This window comes from Ipomoea nil, unplaced genomic scaffold (assembly GCF_001879475.1).
Source record: "Ipomoea nil cultivar Tokyo-kokei standard unplaced genomic scaffold, Asagao_1.1 scaffold2283, whole genome shotgun sequence".
NCBI lineage: Eukaryota > Viridiplantae > Streptophyta > Magnoliopsida > Solanales > Convolvulaceae > Ipomoea > Ipomoea nil.
In genome coordinates this window covers 2249786-2270406 of record NW_017618711.1, presented here as the reverse complement: position 1 = coordinate 2270406, position 20621 = coordinate 2249786, and the positions used below count along the sequence as shown (strand labels likewise).

At 35.7% G+C, this 20621-nt stretch overlaps 1 protein-coding gene across 2 annotated transcripts; it reads right to left on the bottom strand.

Annotated features, from left to right (window-relative positions):
• Window positions 1-3615: 3615 nt before the first annotated feature.
• Window positions 3616-11407, bottom strand: LOC109151383 (vesicle-fusing ATPase-like). Of its 2 annotated transcripts, XM_019299385.1 has the most exons (22): window positions 11098-11405; window positions 10285-10380; window positions 10108-10189; window positions 9875-9925; window positions 9197-9367; window positions 8925-9079; window positions 8676-8784; window positions 8393-8492; window positions 8247-8302; window positions 7661-7726; window positions 7474-7556; window positions 7226-7359; window positions 6780-6990; window positions 5937-6068; window positions 5797-5857; window positions 5645-5704; window positions 5504-5562; window positions 5338-5425; window positions 4369-4491; window positions 4196-4261; window positions 3777-4068; window positions 3616-3727 (listed from the first exon to the last, which is right to left on the bottom strand). In XM_019299385.1, exons 1-21 carry the CDS (start codon window positions 11262-11264, stop codon window positions 3925-3927), a joined length of 2214 nt encoding a protein of 737 aa, XP_019154930.1. In that variant the 5' UTR covers window positions 11265-11405; the 3' UTR covers window positions 3616-3727; window positions 3777-3924. The 2 variants fall into 2 exon arrangements, with proteins under 2 accessions (XP_019154930.1, XP_019154931.1); XM_019299386.1 differs by lacking the exons at window positions 3616-3727; window positions 3777-4068; window positions 4196-4261 and having other exon boundaries at window positions 4408-4492; window positions 11098-11407.
• Window positions 11408-20621: the final 9214 nt, after the last annotated feature.

Here is a 20621-nt window from a genome sequence, read left to right as displayed (position 1 = left end):
ACATATGTGAAGGCATTCATTCTTCGTACATAGCATTTTTTCTCAATTAATATAGTCAAGACTACACTTTGTAACAAGATGGAAGATGAATTTCTTATTGATTTTTGGTTAGTATACATTGAAAAGTAAATTGTAAAATAATTAGGGGCCTTGGGTTCAAGCCCTGAAAATACATCTACTTTAAAACTCATGAAGGAGTGTTTCGCCACATTTTGAGATCCTACCTGATATGAACAAGATTAGTCTTGGTGCGTAGGGTCCTAATGTACCCCGACTGAGGAAACCTATAGTTTAACCCCAAAAAAAAAAAGTTTTTTACAAAATTATTTAGTATAGATTTAATTATAGATAATTTTTGTGAGACATTATAAATGTTAGTAAATTTGCAATGAAACTATTTATTTTAGAACATGTTAAATGGATATAATATATTTGATTTTTCACTTCAATTGTGTTTGGCCCACCATCTAATCCTAACTTCGCCCCTAATAATTGATATTTTGATAGTTTGGCATCGTTGTTTATTATGCATTGTTCATTATTTTGTCATGTTTACATGTGTATAGTTCATTATTGTATTAAATGTATTGGTTTCGAAGGGTTTATGAAATAAGTCTAGAAGGGAGAGGTGGGGGGAGTGAATAGACTTGTTAATTTTTTTGAAAATAATTTTAGCTAGTGAGCTTGAATCACAAAATGTAAAGTTTTAAAAACGCAACAGAAAATTGTCTTATTCTCTTTTAATAATTGTAGCACATATTTTGTCTTATTAATGATTAGGTTTGCGGCTAAGAGATGTAAGCAGTAAATAAATTCAAAAAGTAAAAATAATAGAGATAGAAATTTGTATAGTGGTTCAATCAATTCAACTTAGCCTAATCCACTTTTTTCATAGAAATTCTTAGGAGGTTCCACTAGTATTGCATTCCTAATACATATGGAGAGGACTTGTGCTTTGATCACAAAGTCAACTACATGTTTCAAGGTTTTCACAAGCTACAACATATTACTCCTTTTTCTACTCCTTCGAATAGAGTTGTGAATATTGAACACAAAGATCTATTCTTCTTCAACTTGTGTAAACTTGGTGTTGAGTTATCTTTGAATCTATCAAAGTCTATTCTTGATCTAGAGTTGATTGTAATTTTATCTCTCGCTTGTCAATTTGGTAACTCGCTTGAAATGCAGTTCAGTACTTGTATACTTTCTCTCTAAAAGACCAACACCCCATTCATCATTGAATGGAGGTATTTATAGACTCATTTGAATTTTTTCGTGGGAGATAACCAAAATTCAAATGGTAGTCTTTATTCAACGTGTAATGACTAGTGGTTGCGTGTTACGTTGCTTTTGTAAGGATTTTCCAACCATTGTTTGAATTTCAGCTCCTTAAATCTCGATTGTTCAACTCTCTTTTTGCCTTGGCCTTTTAAGGAAAATCCCCTCTGGGATATGTACCTAGGTATGTTGAAACCTTGACAACATTCTTCTTGTCAATCACTATACTGTCAATGATTGTGCTAATTGTAGAGTACTTGATCAAATGGTAACTAGATCACTTCTCAGTTCAGACTATTCAGTGTCTCTTGACCTTTAACTACAATCAACTTCCTTGCAACCTTTTGGATGGGGTATTTAACTAAAAGTCAACCCAATTACCATTCGGTATAAATTAACCATATGATTGCTTGTACCTTTCAGTCCCAAAAGTACTATATCCTATACTTTAAGCTTGTATCCACTATTTGGACTTGAACCTTCCAGGCCTTCAAATCATGGACACTTTGGTCTTCTACTCTTCTAGTTGTGCACCATTCGGTTGCTTGACTATCTGGTACTTTTGCCTTTCGGTACTACTAACTTTCATGTTAGTTCATTTTACGGATTGAACTAATATTTAATTAATTACCTTCCAGGTAGTACAATTCATTCCTAAGTAAAACATTTTGGATGTTACATCGAATAAAAACCTAAGTCTAAAAATGTAAAGAAGTTGGGGACCTAATTTCCTAACTTATTTTGTATCATCAAAATCTAATACAAATAGTTCCAAACAATTTTCCATTTTTTATGATGAAAAGACCTATACTCTTATTTTAATGTTGATTTTGAATAAAGTTGTCAAACTTGACTTTTCATTAGTTTTCTCAGCGCATAAATATTTTTTTGAGTACTCTCTAATGGGGGTTTGAACCTGTAACCTTCCATTTGAAAGAACCGTTCATTGAGCTACAAGCTACTTGGCTCAGCACATAAACATAATTTAACACTTTAAAAATTTTCTAAGAACATAAATAAGCTTAAGATCAAGCAAATTGAACTTTCCACTAGATAATGCAGTCATTACAATTACATGTTCATTACAAAAAAAGATATTTTAACTCAAAAACAAAATTACAAGCTAGCTATTACAATCTATTTACCTTTGTTCTTGTTCTTTCCATGCTTGTTCTTCGATTCGATCCAGATTTTCATTGATGTGTGCTCTGGTCCCATAGATGGTTCTTTCACAAATCTCTAGAAAGCTTCAAAAATGTTGAACTTTATATAATTCTCGAAAGTTTTCAGTACATCTTTTCCTTCAATCACACCCATCTGTCACCCTTATAACTACTATATATATAGCTTAAAGTCTTTTTCGGACTTATCTTCTGAAAACTTGCCAATACCATCAAATCTAGAAGATGATGCTTTAGTCTTACCACCTGAATATGGCACTAAGGTCCTTTAACTACTTGGGGCATACTTGATTCTTCTAGCACGAGAGGCTACTCCTCCTCCTGTCTTTTGGCACACCCAGAACATCCACCTTCTCATGCAGTTTCACTAAACCCTCCGTAAGGTCATCCACTTCACTTTTCTTCTTAGTCCAAGTGTACTAAAAAAATCATCAAACAAGTACCAAAGTATACTTTTCCACTTACACTTATTGAATGAGGAAACCTACTATCAAACGTTGACAACAACATATCCAAATCTTTTTCCACCATTTCTCTTATTCGGCTTCCATCTCCACTTTCTCTTTGGTCAATATATATATATATATATATATATATATATATATATATATATGGTTTCTCTCTGGCCACCATTTTCGGTTTTCTCCCCAACCACCATCCCTAATTTTCTCTTCAATCATTGTCCCCGACTTTCTCATTTTTGACAACCATCAATGGCTTTCTCTTCGACCACTATACTTTCTCTCTTGCAACCATCTATAACTCTTTCTCCAATCACCATCCCCGATTTTCTATTTACTTTTTTTCTCCAACCACCATATTTTGTTTTCTGTCTAACTACTGTCCTTGACTTTTTCTCCAACATACATTGAATGCACGCAAAAAATTCCATACATTTATTAGACAAACATACTTTGAAAATAGACATGATTTTTTGTGATTATACTCTCTCCATCTTGATAACCAAACTTGTATATATTTTTATATCCAACTCCTATCCATATTGTGGACTATGGAGTATGGTTGCGCTTAAAATAATATTCATTGAGCATCATCAACCTAAAACAAAGGGCATTTAGCTACGGGCACAATTGAGAGAAGTAAGAATGGAAACAGTTAAAATAATGATAGTATAATTAAAACAATTTATCAGAACTCACACCCTACAATTGATAATTCCATATTACTATCCCGATCACATTCTCAGTCCATCCGTGAATGTTTGAGCTCGTTTGCTTGAGTCGACACTACAAGCATACAGCGTATTAAAAAAAAAAAAAAAAAACAAAAAAAACAAAACAAAACAAAAACAAAAAGTATAAAAAGGACAACAGTTATAAAACCAGAGTTTTATGACACTACTTTAATAAGCCCAGAAAAATGGTGGCACTCAAAATGGTTGTGGCTCAAAGAATTACAAATATGGCCGTGAAATTGGTTGAACCTAAACTTGGGCAGACATAAACTAGTATCGAACAATATCCTGGAAGCAATCATAGAAATGTGAAATATTGATCTTTTCTTTTCCGGAGAAAATGGCTTCTGCTCTCCCACCGTGCTGGCCCTGAGCAGCCATTTCAATGACCATGTAGAGTTTCTTGATTGGCGTCTAACAAAAACAACACATTTCATAGAACAGGGGTTATCACTAATGAAATAAATGTGAATAATCAACATGCATCCTAGAGATACATGAAGCGAGACAGAGACAGAGCAAACAGAATTCTCGAGCTTACATCATTTAATGCATCAGCAACAGAATCAACATCCTCCCTTGAGAACACATTAAGTTGCTCTAACACCTGCAAGTAGAAACGTCAAAGATTAAGCCCTGGTATTGGTTGGGAGGGCAAGGATACAAATAGTTCAATAAAATTCAACAAAAGGGTAAAAATACACGTCAGTTTACCTTCTTAGCATCCTCTGTCTTTAATGTTGGGACATGATGTGTGACTGAGAACGCATCACGAACACCAACTGACTCCAAGAAACCAACCTCACTGGTAGTTCCAATCACAAGAATTTTTTTACCCTGTAAAAGTTAGAATAGTACTGAATTATCTCATTGTGCAATAAAAAAGAAAGGTGAAAATCCTACCATCAATATAACTGCAAATAATGAAAATCACCATTAGAAAAGTATCTTACCTTTATAACACTAACGAGAACAGAATGCCCTAAACTTAATGAAGACTTTTAATGAAAGTTACCAGGTTTGATTATCCAGATTAAACTTGATGAAGACTTATAATACAAAATAAATTCTATAGTAACATTCATTAAAAAAAAAAAAAAAGAGCAAAGGGTAAAGCTATAGCCATTACCACAAAGTAAAGAAAACAATTGAAAGACAGAGGGTGAGGGCAAAATGGGAAAAATTATTAGAAACTGCTCCTCACAAACTAAATGCTACTTTGAGTAGCAATTCTAATACTCTATATTAATCTCCTACTTCTGCACTTGGCGACTTCTATTGCTATAAATTGATTAAATTCCCTTCTCATTTGCCAAATGGCGCCTATAAATAAAGTCAACTCTTTCTCTGCCAACCTCAAAGATTAAGAATAGCCTTAACTTCTCCTGGGGCAGAGACTCCTGATTTTATTTTGCCACAAATATATTCAATTGTTTGGATTTATCAAATCAAATTTATAATTACAATAAACATTATAATTATCCATAAAAGAGAGAGGAAAAGGAAAACAAACGTCCAAGGTGTAACATTGGAAGGGTCAAAAGATTTGGTCGAATCCACTCTTGGTGAGAAAAAGTATATGTTCACAGTAAGTACATTGTGGGTACACTGATATAGCCTAAACAAGAAATGGAGGAGGATATGGGCAGCCCAAAGATAGCCTAGACAACTGCAGAGAATTACCTTTGGAGGAAGCCGCTTGAGGAGCACCAACAATGTCTGGGATATCAAATTTGAAAATCGAGGGCCAATGGCAACATACTCAAGTAGCCTGCAAAAGTATAAGATAATGTTTCCATAATCCACATAGAATGACTTCATCTAAAAGCCAGTTGTCCATCCAGATTACCTTTCAATGTCATCAAGGATGATTATGCTTAGTGGCGATCTGTAAGCATCCTCAAAAACCTGCCACAGAAAATGCTTGTAAAATTAAATGAAAATTCCGAATGAAATTTTGATCATAGTGCAAAAGGTCACTGTGTAGCACCTTGACAATTTGAGCACATTTACTACCCTCACTTAATCCAATCATTGTCTCTGCAGAGATCTAGCAATTGAAGAAACAGAAGGACAACATGAGAAATGCTAATCATTAAGAAAACTAGATTAAATGTCAACATAATACATCAAAATACTTACTATCTTTACATATGGAAAATCACTTTCAATACCGACTGTTGCTGCCATTGCAGTCTTACCACTGTCCACAGAGAGATGAGCTTCAGAGAAATGTGAAAACTGGTTGACATGAAAACAAGCAAAACAAAAATAAGACCTACCTGCCACTGGGGCCTTCTAGAAGGCAAGTAACAAGGGGGCTCCCTTTACTGACTTTAACTTGTTCTGCCATGAGCATAGCTCTTCTATAGATGTGTTCATGCCGTTGACCACACTCCACAATACCATTAAGCCTGCAAAACAATAAGTTGAGAACTCATTCTTTTTCCACTATGAAGTGCCCCCTTGAAACTAGTGCTCAAGGTCCTTTGAGTTAGTTATTATTGTTCTCTTAAGGGCCTTATTAAAGTAGCCAGCTTTTCACCAAATGCCCTTCTCCCCAAACACACATTTCAAAACCTTTTCCAGTTTCCTAGAAAAGCACAGATACTAACTGTAACTCTGTAAGGTCATCTTTTTGTGTCAGACACTCTACTCCAACTTCAGTGACGTATTATTTAATTTTATTTTTATTGTCCCCAACTCAAGGGAGACAGGTGCCCTCTTATGCAGAAAATTATTCAAGTTTTGAATAAAATTCTTGGTCAGATCATATCTCAATTGAACAAGTTTTGATGAGCTACATCTAAATATGTTGTTTCTCAGATGGACCATCACTTCTTTGATAATTTCATTTGTATTGTTTACTTGCTACTTGATATGCTACTAGTAACAGTAACAATGATTAAATAGGTTTCCCTAGTGCGAAGTGTTCCCTTATTTTTCTTAAGGTGTCTTCATGTCCCTATAAAACACAATATATCTGTGCTTCATAGGACCTCTTCTGCCTTTATCAAACAAATGTTAACATAACTAATGAGAATAAACTTTCTCGATAGATGTGTTCTATATAATAGGACCTAGGTGATTAAAATGTTAAAAGTATACAAGTTAAAATAGCCAACCTGCAGCGCTCAAGGTCATCAGTAGAAGCGCCAAACGCAGGGATGACTTCATGAAGGGCATGCAAGAAGTCATCCATTGTCACTTTTATGTTCTCTTCGTCTACTGATTTGGTAAGATCATCAAGGCTCAGTTGCCTGTTCAGAGCAAACGATACAGCACTTTTCACAACACCTTCAAGCTCAGCACCACTATAATTTTTTGTTCGTGCAGCTGCACTCAGGGATAATAAGAGAGAGCATTATAAGAATTCCAATTACTAATCTAAGATACTAATAGACCATTCAACTTGGACAGTAATTTGCAGAGGACATGGAATTCATAAAATCCAAAAGAATATCTTCAATGTAAATGAGAATGATTATATCTAAAAAAACAATGCCATAATAACTGAGAAAAATGCAGTAAATTGTCACACTATCTTAGGCAAGAGCACCAACCAGCATACCAAGTTCTGGCAAGTTCACATCCGGAGCAAGAAAAGAATTCTCTTTCATTTTGTTTGTATGAATCTGGAGAATTTGCAAACGACCATTTTCATCAGGAAGGTTTATCTCCACTTGAACTTCCAATCGTCCAGGCCTTCAAAGCAAGTTTTCATTTTTAATGCATTATAAGATAACCATGCAAGGTTTAGTAATGGAATTACCAAAAAAATCAGCTACAAAGAAATACAGTAGACGAGAGACAATATACCTCAATAGTGCTTCATCAATCAAGTCTTTTCTATTTGTCATTCCAATAAGCAAAACATTATTAAGAGACTCCACACCATCAATCTGCAGAGCAATTAAATCATCAATCAGTCAAGCATGTAAGTGCAGCTGCAGCCAAATATCCCCTTAACCTCAATGTGTCCACAATACGACTTAATCAAGAATACCTTTGTGAGAAGCTGGTTCACAATGCTATCATGTACACCAGTTCCATCTCTTGTTGAACCTCTGGACTGCAAACACAAAGGTAAACTGTTATATGAAGTGATTGAATCTCCCTATTTGACTTTCAGAGGATGAAGTTGTTAGTGGCTGTGACAGTCAGATAAGGCTAATATAATCAGTTAACCAGCTTTGTAAAATGACTAGGAAGCAAAGCCTGCGATGACAATTGACAAAGATAACACCAACCAAACAGAGGATAAACTTAACACCTTGATTTGAAGATTAAGCAGTTAAAGAGTTGGTGCTAGATTTGAGCTTACAAAAGTAATGCAATGTCCAACTTCCTGAAAAATGTCTTTCCACTTACTCATGTTGATTATCATTGTTGAAGTATTGATTTAGAATCTACTTGAGTTAAAAGTTAACCAGATAACAGAGGGTTAGACTCTCTAAGATGCACTTATTAATAATTTGGGCAAAAATTCATTCAAAGAAGACAACAAACTTGATATAATGGACCAGATAAATTATTGTTTCAGAAGAGAGAGAGAAAGAGAAAGATATTGAATTGAGTTTTGAGGCCCCCACCTTACAGATTGCATCAATTTCATCAAAAATAATAACATGCAATTCACTCTGGTCACCTGGAAAATAGAAGTCCAAAATCATATCATATCATAAAAACAGTAAAAGAATGAAAAATATTTTAAATTTTTGCCACCAAAACAACTTACCTTTGGTCCTTTGGTCTTGTTCGGCATCAGCAAATAAGTCTCTCACGTTCTTTTCAGTTTCACCAACAAATTTGCTCAAAATTTCAGGTCCATTGACAATCTAAAACTCAATGTCATTAGTCAACTCTACACAACCATTAATAGTAGAGAGATCATAGCATTAGCAACACTAATTTTAAAAATCACACAAACTTTTAATTAGCTCTAAAGATACATCAAATCAGCTTCCAAGGTTCACTAAAAATGCCACTAGCAAAAGAAATCAACAAAAGGTTGAAGCAACCTTTGGTTCCTTGCCATTCAACATCTTTCCTATCTGTCGAGCCATTAGTGTCTTCCCAGTACCAGGTGGCCCATAAAGGAGCATTCCCTTAACATGCTTGATGCCAAGTCTTCAAATTAAGGTCCCATAGCCAAAGAGAATTTTCAAGAAATCAGGCAAGTTTCTAGAGATTATAATTTTTTTTTGTAGATGCAGGCTGAGGAAACATGTAAAAAAATTAAAATATTTTTAGCAGGATTTCTGGCATACTTAGATGCGACGTGTGGAGGAAAAACCCTGGAAGCAAAAGCTCTTCGAAATATATCAGCAAACTCGGCACTCAAACCACCAATACCTAATGACTCCAGGTTGAACTCTTTCTGCCTGAAAATGCTGCTACTAGCAGCTTCACGCTGGTTGGTTATCTGTATAGATACAAATAGTAATCAGTAAACTATCAACTAAATGTTAAAGATGCCCACTAAGTAATCATCATTTGAGCAATCAACTGCCTCTTAATAAAAGAATAAGCAGGAAGTTACCTTTATTCCACTTCCATTTGCAGCTTCAAAAATAATATATGTCTCCGAAGAAAGTAGCCCTCTTTCAATTTTATTTGATTTTGAATGTCCCTCAATTTGAGCTTGATTAACAGTGAAGATATAACCATTGCCATGGTATTCAAATGTCACCTTTTGTCCAGCTGTCATAACCTGCATAATCACCGCATTTGGTGAAGCCAAAATCCTATGAGTTTTGCAAAAAGGTTTATGCTTTTACGCTGACAAGTCCCGATCCATACCTAATAGGAAAAATATGGATGGAAGATTATAGTGTATAAGCTAATATTGGTCAAAGTTGTTACAGTTATGATTATGCATTTTGAATAATAAAAGATCTTATCAAATCAAAGTTACATACTTATTAGTTATTTAAATGAACAGAGAAGTGCCATATCTATAATCTTTGCCAAAAGTGTAAAAACCCAATTATCTAACCTTAATCTATAACCCCAATAATTTGATTAAATAATCTTTTACAAAACACCACTATAAGATCATTAAGATGATAAGTTAAATAGTTAATCTTTGTAATATTCAGGATTCATGGAGCTGAAAACCTAATATTTACCCAATAAGAAGAAATCTGGGCACATGAATCTTGCAAAGAAACATCAATAACTAAGCATACAAAGAAGAAATTTCTTTTTAACTTTTTACCTGATTTACAAATCTCTTTCGAATTTGATTACCCATCTGAACAGCATCAACCTGAAAAGAAATATCTTTGGTCAATTAGATTTGACCAGCACTAGCACTAGAAGATTTAAACAAGCAAGGAAATTTTCCATGTCAAACCCTAAATCACTAACTAGTTACCACAAGCAAATACTTTTAACAAAACACCCTAGATTTTGCAAAACAGTGAGAATAATATTGAAATATACTTTTACCTGCTCATCTTTTGTTCCCTTTCTTACAAAGTCCAATTCAAGGGTCAACAAAGCAAGATTGAAATCTTCAGGTGGGATGAATCTGTAATTTATTAAGCGAATATAAGAAATGCACCAAAAGAATAAAAGATCAACATCCAGTCGCATACAACTAAAGCAAGGTTATATGAAACATGCCTGCTCACAGGTATGGAGTCCCCAGTAGAAACCTTCGCATATCGGCGATGAATAACATTAAGACCAATTTGGCCATTGGAAATAGAATCATGCGCAGTATCTCATAGTTAAGGTGACACTATGACCCATGATATCACTACTTATGGATAAAGCCATTCAAAGACATAAGAAATATAGGAAAGAACACCACATTTCCAATATTGCATGCTTTATAATCCTTGATTTTTGTTTTGTTACAAATTAATGTAAACTCACAAGTCAGCACAATCATAAACAAAAAGATTAGCAGATGAAAACTTTCTTAAGTTGTATCTCCAGCATTAACATCCTATTCAGTGGCATACATTTAATAGGCTCTTTCTTGTTAAGCACGTATTTCAGGTGAATTCAAAACGGTTACTCTAACATTCTTGCTTAGCAGGCATTTGCATTTATCTCTATACAAAAAGCATCTCATTATTCACAAGTAAATGAAAAATAGAATATTTCAATATGCCACTAACCAACTGCTATTTGAGTACACCAAATACTAGATTAAGAAAAAAAAAAAAAACCGGGAACTCATTTCAGTTAAAAGAAAATTTTCTAAATGACACCGATAGTCTAAAAAATTAGTTAATCGCAGAGCTTACACAATAATGAAATAGGAAGCATGCACATTTAATCAAAATTGTTCAAAATACTGGTAATCAAAACGTGCAAACAACGAAGTTAATCGAATTACTCGTATAAATTCAACAACGTGCTACGTAATATCCTTCCGAAGAGAAATGCAGGCGATCGCCGAAATGCTACCATAAGATAAAAGGATATGAAATGGAAAGAACGTAAGCATCGGCCACGATAGCGTAGGCCATTTTCGTCCCCGGAACGACAAAGTTCCGGAGATCTGCCTGGGAGCAATATGCGAAGTTGGTGTAGGCGAGATCTTTCGCCGGCGTGTTGGTCACGATCATCTCTAACGATGACATCCGTGCCATTTCTGAAACTCGCTCTCAACCGAGATCAATCAACCGAAATCAGGAATAGAATTTGAATATTGGAAACTTTTCGATTTGGATTTAAAATCTTTTTAGCTTTGATGCTAAGGAAATGGAGAAGTGGACCGGGTCAGGTTACATTTTGATAATTCGATTTTTCTTTTTAAAGCTTTGGACGTATTTTAATTTTAATTGTAATAATAATAATAATTTGAGAAAATTTCTTATAACTATTGGTATTGTTAATTGGAGTCTATGAGCGTTAAAATTGTCAATAATCCTCAACTATCTAAATTTTTTTCAATTTCAATCTATCCGACCAAGCGAGTTTCAAAAATGGCGTCCTTCACATTTGATGTAGTAAATATGGGTGTATACTACGTAATAAGGTGTTAGGGTCGGTTCCGGCTACGATTCCTTTGCCTAGTCTGCTTGTTGGATTAAGTCTAGAAGCTCGGAAGACTTCAAAATGGGTTAGAGGTTCCCGAGCTTATAGTTAGCGCGTGGAAATTACAAAAATACAAAATAAAAAAAAAAAAATCTCATTCTTAGGCATCTCGCGGGGTATTTATAAGGAATTCGAGGGGACGCATGCCGATGGTCCGTCATGTGTGCCACGCGCCCTCCATGCACTCAGTAATCATGTCAGCTAAGGAGAAACGTGCACGCGTGAAAGTATATCTAACTAGCCAATTGCTTATTGGGATCAGTTTGGACGCTAAGTATACGTGCTCGGGGTCTCGGAAGAACAAATAGGTCAGGACCGAACACAGAAATGTTAGGGAAACGACTCATCAAGCCACAGGTTCGATAATCCTTTAGGTCGGGTCGGCCAAACGCTACACTCTAGTTGGTTTCAGTCGGGAAATGACCATCGCCTCGAGTCGATTCGTATTCGACCAGGTCCCGGGTACCATAAGGGTCGTAAACCGAGGTATATTCCTTATCAAGTAGCCCCCCTAGTCCGTGTCCTGAGTCAAGGCAACGTGGCGAGGGGCTCGGACTACAAAATCCGATTGCATTCTAATGTCATGTTGTAATCAGGGCGGGATCTGATACAATGCTGGTCTATGGTGTACTATGCAGATCACCGCCCAATCCGAAATGTTTGCCATGTGTCGTGCCGTGGACGACCACCTAGGGATTCAGTCTGAAATTTAAAATTCTCCCATTCCCTCCGCCTATAAATAGGGCATTGAGGCGAGGCACAATTATGTTTTCTCGCAAAAAAATCTCGAAGATTCCCGAGCTTGGACACTTTCGTGAACTTCATCAGATTGGACGCTTTCGATCAGCTTTCTCGGTAAGGGTTTAATTTCCAATTTCCCGCTTATTAAAATTTATATTCTTAGATTGTCGACCTTCATAGTCTTTGGGCATTATTAATCTTCCCGGCTAACTTCCCGGTTACTAAAACGTGTTCCCCTCGTATTCCTTCTTTAAAGGAAGGGGTATCATGTACGACTCCGACAGTCAAAGCCTCTCAGTCGGGGATTATGATGCAATGGTTGTGTTAGGAATATAGCGGAATAATGCGGAAGCGAAGGATCGAAAAATTGAGAATTATAGAAGTATAATAATAGGGAAAATATAATAAATGACGAAATAATAAAAATACTAAATTAGGAGAATATAGAAATATATATATTAATCTCAAAAGAGAGAATTGAAACAATAATATATATATATATTTGTCTACGTAAGGAAAGCTAAAGAATTAAGGATGGATAATGAATTGATAATTGATGCAAGAGGTACATAATACAAATGATATTAAAATCTATTTATAGATATCAAAGGACAGCAATTCACGGTAAGCATTTGAAGGAGAGCAATTCACGGTGAAGACATGCTTGAGTGGGGACACGTGCAAGCATTGCAATGTTGAAGAAGAAAATGTGGTCTGAAGTATTCAACCTGGTGAACTTGAGCCACATATTTTAAACATTTTCTAACAATCTCCACCTTGGATCAAATTCATCTGTGAAAATTAACAATCGAAACAGCCGATTAAACTCAAGCACTGCTTGAACTTAGTGATATGTAGAGGCTTGGTGAGCATATCTGCTGGATTCTCCAATGTATGAATCTTCTGAACGACTATATCTCCCGCAGCTACAACATCTCGAATAAAATGATATCTGACATCAATGTGTTTGGTTTTGGCATGATAGGTATCATTCTTGGTGAGATGGATAGCACTTTGACTATCAGAGAACACAATAGTGTGACCTTGTGAAACACCAAGTTCCATAACCAAACCCCGTAGCCAAGTAGCTTCTTTGACACCTTCTGTTGCTGCAATATATTCCGCCTCAGTCGTAGATAACGCAGCAATAGACTGAAGCGTAGCTTTCCAACTGATAGCACAATTACAAAGAGTGAAAATATAACTGGAAAGCGACCGACGTCTGTCAAGATCACCACCATAATCAGAATCTACAAAGCCCACAATATCAGTAGATGTAGAAGAATTTCGATCAAAAACCAAGCCCAAAGACGAAGTACCCTTTAGGTACCGTAGAATCCATTTAACGGCGTTCCAATGTTCCTTACCAGGGTTATGCATGTAACGACTCACAACACTTACAGCATGAGCCAAATCAGGTCTAGTGCATACCATAGCATACATAAGACTTCCAACAGCACTAGAGTAAGGAACTTTTGACATATAAGCCACATCAACATCAGACTTAGGGCATGAACCCGAGGATACCTTAAAATGTGCACCAAGTGGAGTAGACACAGGTTTACAATTGGACATATTGAATCGATCAAGAACCTTCTCAACATACTTTTTCTGGGATAGATAAAGTTTACCCGCTTGACGATCCCTGTGTATCTCCATGCCAAGAATCTTCTTTGCTGCACCGAGGTCTTTCATCTCAAACTCATTGCTTAGTTGAGACTTCAAGTCATCAACCAGAGACATATCAGGGGAAGCAATGAGCATATCATCAACATAAAGAAGCAAATAGACAAAAGACCCTTTAGAAAATTCTTTAAAATAGACACAACTATCATACTGGCTTCTTGAGAATCCTTGCCCCAACATACACGCATCAAACCGCTTATACCATTGCCTTGGAGCTTGCTTTAACCCATAAAGAGATTTTTGTAGATGGCAGACACAATGTTCCTTCCCAGGAACTTCAAATCCCTCAGGTTGGTACATGTAAAGTTCTTCATCAAGCTCTCCATGTAGGAAAGCAGTCTTTACATCAAGTTGCTCCAACTCCAAATCAAAAAGAGCAACAAAAGCAAGTAGAACACGTATAGAAGTATGACGAACAACTGGAGAAAAGATCTCGTTAAAGTCAATACCTTCACGTTGATCAAAACCTCGAACAACTAACCGTGCCTTCCACCGTGCTTTCTCAACCCAGGAATGCCTTCTTTCTTTTTGTAAATCCACTTACAGCTCAATGGGCGTTTACCTTTCGGCAAATCTACCAGCTCCCAAGTCTCATTCTTATGGAGACTTTCCATCTCTTCTTGCATAGCAACCAACCACTTGGACGAGTTGGCACAGGAAATAGCCTCAGAATAGCAGGATGGATCACCATCAACCTCCTGTGCAACTGAAAGCGCATAAGCAACCAAGTGGGTTTCATCGTCACTAGCGTACCTAGCAGGTTTTTTAATTGTCCTCCTAGGCCGATCTTGGGCAATAGAGTACTCTCGCTGTGGCTCGACGAGAGGTGCGGTACTTGTAGATGCATCATCTTTAGTATTACCATTAGTGGTAGTAATACTATCATTAGGCCTGAACTCAAACTCCACCTTATCACCAGTACTCTGCGTCTCACCTGTACTGGAATCTTTTTCAGAAGAAAGTAGTGCATTTTCGTCAAAAGTGATATCTCGACTCAGAATGATTTTCTGAGAATCAGGAGACCATAGACGATACCCTTTTGACTCAGAGGCATAACCAAAGAAAATGCATTTGACAGCTCTCGGGTTTAATTTACCCGTACTGGAATGAGCATAAGCAGGACATCCAAAAACTCTTAAGATAGAGTAGTCAACAGGATTACCTGACCAAACTTCCTCTGGAATTTTGAAATCAAGGGATGAATGTGGAGATCTATTCACCAAATAGCAAGCAGTAAAAACGGCCTCGGCCCAAAAATCACGCCGTTTCCATAACCCAGCATTAGAGAGCATACAACGAGCTCTTTCCAATAATGTCCTGTTTAGACGTTCGGCAACACCATTTTGCTGGGGTTTACCAGGCAAGGTCTTGTGCCTGGCGATTCCATTTGCCGCACAGAAGTCATTGAAATCTGACTCACAGAATTCCAAGCCATTGTCTGTCCTGAGCTTCTTGACCTTTTTCCCTGTCTGAGTCTCAACAAGTATTTTCCATTTTTTGAAAATAGGAAATGCTTGATTTTTTTGTTTCAGAAAATAGACCCAGACTTTACGAGAAAAGTCATCAATAATAGACATAAAATATCTACAGCCTCCCATAGACTGGAATTTAGTCGGTCCCCATAAATCGGAATGTATATATTCCAGTACATCTTTGGTACGGTGTGTAGCAGTAGAGAAACTAACCCTCTTTTGTTTCTCAAAAACACAATGCTCACAAAATTGTAATTTACCCGTACCTGAATCACCAAGGAGACCTTTCTTGCTCAGGAGATGCATGCCTTTCTCACTCATATGCCCCAGACGCATATGCCATAATTGAGTGAGATCCGCATCAGACATCGATGAGGATACCGCTACTGAACCTGTCACAGTACTGCCATGCAACACGTACAAGCTTCCAGAACGAGAAGCTTTCATGAGAACAAGAGAGCCTTTTATGACTTTCAGAACTCCACCTTCAGCTATGTACTTGCACCCCAGAGATTCCAAGGTGCCCAAGGATATCAGATTGCGTTTCAAATCAGGAATATACCGAACATTGGTAAGAGTCCTGACAACATTATCATGAGTTTTAATCTGAACACTTCCAATTCCACTAACCTTGCATTGGGTATCATTACCCATCAAGACAACTCCACCATCAACTGGTTCCAGAGAGACGAACCAGTCTTTGTGAGGACACATGTGGAACGTACAACCAGAGTCCAAAATCCACTCAGTCTTGCTCCGTTTGTCACCGGAGCTAACAGATAACATAACATCGCCTTCTGAATCACTTTCAACAACACTAGCTTCAGCAGACTTCTTTTCTCTCTCTTGCTTGTTTTTCAACTTGAAGCATTCAGTCACATCGTGACCCTGCTTCTTGCAGTACTTGCAGGATTTGTTGGACTTACGTCCTTTGGACTTGGATCTAGATTTTTTATTGCTACTCTCTGTTTCAAGTGAACGACCCCTTACAGTCAAGCCTTCACCTTTGTCCTCAGACTTAATTTCAGAGTCAAACTTTTCTTTGGACAATAGGTTTGACTTAACATTGTCAAAAGTAAGGGTATCACTACTATTACCATACAGCATAATTTCTTTGAAATGCTTGTACGATTTAGGGAGAGAGACAAGCAATAAAACAGCACGATCCTCATCTTCAATTACGACATCAATATTTTCCAAGTCCAATAAAATAGAATTAAATTCATCCAAGTGAGATTTAATCGAAGTACCTTCCGTCATACGGATTGTGTACAGACGCTCCTTCAGGCGTAGCTTGTTCGCCAGAGACTTGGCCATATAAAGCGACTCCAGCTCGGACCATAAATCTGACGTAGTCTTCTCACTTACCACTTCACGTAGAACCTCTTTAGACAGGCACAATTGAATGGTTGAACGTGCCTTGTCATCCAAATCTTCCCAATCTTCATCTGTCATTGCAGCCGGTTTCTTCTTCTTCCCAGCTAGGGCTTTCTTCAAACCGTTCTGGGTTAGAACGGCTTCCATCTGAACCTTCCAGATAGAGAAGCTAATTTTCCCGTCGAACTTCTCGATATCGAACTTAGTGACAGTCGACATCTTTGAATATAATTCTCAAATAAACTTGGCTCTGATACCACTTGTTAGGAATATAGCGGAATAATGCGGAAGCGAAGGATCGAAAAATTGAGAATTATAGAAGTATAATAATAGGGAAAATATAATAAATGACGAAATAATAAAAATACTAAATTGGGAGAATATAGAAATATATATATTAATCTCAAAAGAGAGAATTGAAACAATAATATATATATATTTGTCTACGTAAGGAAAGCTAAAGAATTAAGGATGGATAATGAATTGATAATTGATGCAAGAGGTACATAATACAAATGATATTAAAATCTATTTATAGATATCAAAGGACAGCAATTCACGGTAAGCATTTGAAGGAGAGCAATTCACGGTGAAGACATGCTTGAGTGGGGACACGTGCAAGCATTGCAATGTTGAAGAAGAAAATGTGGTCTGAAGTATTCAACCTGATGAACTTGAGCCACATATTTTAAACATTTTCTAGAGCAATTCACGGTGAAGACATGCTTGAGTGGGGACACGTGCAAGCATTGCAATGTTGAAGAAGAAAATGTGGTCTGAAGTATTCAACCTGATGAACTTGAGCCACATATTTTAAACATTTTCTAACAGGTTGAGATTGGTCCTTCTTAGTATTGTCATATGACACCGTCATAGAAGAGGTCAAGCAATTTACTGAGGTCGGAGACGACGATCCGGGGTGGTGGACCACTCTCGACCTAGTGACGCAAACTCTTCTACCCAGGTAACTTCCGACCATATTCCTAGCTCTCTTGACCCGGTTGTACCCCAACACTCTCCCGCTCCGTCTTCTCATCTTCAAGCCCTTACTCTCATGAGCAGGAGACACAAATTTTTAAACTCCAAGCAAGTAGAAACCTACGAGCCCCTTTTAACCATTTCTGAGCTTCAGCTCTCTTGTTCTTCTTTTTGTTCTTTGCCATCATGAGAGCTTCCTTACATTTTAATTGATCAACCTTTTAAGTTGTAGGGCATTTGCTAACATTTCCTTGTATGCCAACAATATTCTCTTTAATCTGATAAACTCCACCAGGCATTACTTTCTTCTTGCACAATAAACATCTAACATTGTCCATTGACTTATTTAGATCATGAATTACTCCATACTCCCAACCTATATCATTAGACTTCATTTTTACTGCAGATGGTTGAAAAGATAATCCAACACTTTGACAAGTATTAGTAATTTAGTATCGCCATTTGCCATACTTGGAGTTAATGCCATTAAAGTATTAATTCACCTAAAGCAAAATAGCTCAAACACCTCAAATAAATGACAAATACAACAAATTTAAGAATCAAATCCTATATATAATAAAGTCATATGGTCTTGTGAAAATTAAATGGTGATCATCAACATTTAATTTTCACAAGACCATAATAATATTGTTCATTCTAATAACAATAACAATAATAATAATAATAATAATAATTGCAATAATAATAATGATAATAATTTCCAATGACAGGTTCTAATATATATATATATATATATATATATATATATATATATATATATATATATATATATATATATATATATATATATATATATATATATTTATTATATTTATTTATATTTCAATTTCTACTGGCAAATTATTGTGTGAACGATGGTCCACATAATTGTAGGGATCATGAATATCAAATACATTTTTAATATATTAAAAATACATTATTTTTATATTGAAAGTACCTTACATATATATATAATGTACCCTTAGTAATTTAAAATATACTTTTTATTTCATGCAACCTCAAAGTTCATAAGTTTGAAATTAATATATGGCATAGCTAGGCGGCCTAATATTTAAGATTGTTGATGTGCATATTGAGGACTACGGAGACAAAGATGCGTTATTCGTGGATTCATCGGATACTATCCAACAACACTCTCCAACTTAATTGACATGAAGTAGGCTTAGTAACATTAAGATTATATTCTCGAATTATTAGTTCTCATTTTTTATTGATTACACACTTAATTCGATAGTATTTGGAAGAAAAAATCAATGTTCGAACTAAGATTGTGATTTTGGTCTTTAAAGGTCAATTGTACGTTGCTACATCTAGAGTTAGAAATCTCAAAGGTCTAAAAATTTTGATCCGTGGTGACTCTAAAATTGTAATTCAATTACTATTGTAGTTTACTAAGTTCTTAAAATTTGTAATATTAAATACTATGTACTAAATTTTTAATATAGTTTAAGATTTGTAGTAATCACCCACCTTAAATATTATTTTAATTGTAAATATATTTATGTTCATAATTTTATCGTAGGAATTCACACATAATAATTATTAAATAACAAAAATTTTATATATGAAGAATTAATTTCACTTTTGGTCCCACGACTTTTGATGTTCTATCACTTTTGGTGCACAACTTTAAAATTTTTTAATTTTAGTGCCTAACTTTGTTATTTTTATCAATTTTGGTCCTTTCGGCCAAATTGACTGTGAAATGTTGTTGGATTTTATATTGTTAGGGGTAAAATCGTCATCCCAAGGAAATATCTTCAATATCTAAACAAAATCACCGTAAAATTATATCTATAGGTGTTTGATGATGAGAATAATGGGGAAGATGGGCAGAAACCAGACAGATCTATGGGATTTATAGTTTCGACCATTGGCAAACTCTTCTTTTCCTCTTAATATGATTTTTCTTTTGTTTAAATATTGAAGATCTTTCCATGGGATGACGATTTTGCCCCTAAAATATAAAATCTGGAAATATTTTACCTTCAATTTGGCTAGAAGGACCTAAACTGATAAAAATAACAAAGTTAGGCACCAAAATTGAAAAAATTTAAAGTTGTGCACCAAAGGTGATAAGAACTCAAAAGTCGTGGGACCAAAAGTGAAATTAATTCATATATGAATAAACCTCATATAGGGTATATTTTTATAACATATTTTCCGTGCATCGCACAGGACAAATACTAGTACAACTAATTAAAGAAGACAAGATCCAAATACAACCAATTCAAGATTCAAGAACCAATTCAAATGCCTCAATAATCAAATAAATCAATCCTATACAAATACAATATAATACACTTAATCACTTATAACACTTATAAAGCTAACAAGCGATATAAATAATGTCAAATATTCACTAATAGTCTAATACACTAATACGCTATAGTGCTAGTGTGCTATACACAAAACACAATTACACAATATGACAATACACACTAAATGTCAAATACATATAGACACACTAATGACACTATACACAAATTACAATACACACGGTAAATGGTCAAAATGGAAAATGGAAAATGAAAAAGGAAAATGAAAATGAAATTTTGTATTCTACATTCCACATCCACAACCCACCCGCCTCAAGTCCAAATGTCCAATTCGAGAAAAGAAAAAGTAAAAAAA

Coding starts and splice junctions, on each gene's coding strand:
- LOC109151383 (XM_019299385.1), bottom strand. CDS start 11,264: ATGGCACGGATGTCATCGTTAGAGATGATCGTGACCAACACGCCGGCG. Junction 8,785..8,924: donor CCTCCACACGTCGCATCTAA/GTATGCCAGAAA, acceptor CTTAATTTGAAG/ACTTGGCATCAAGCATGTTA. Junction 8,303..8,392: donor ACAAGACCAAAGGACCAAAG/GTAAGTTGTTTT, acceptor TCTATTTTCCAG/GTGACCAGAGTGAATTGCAT.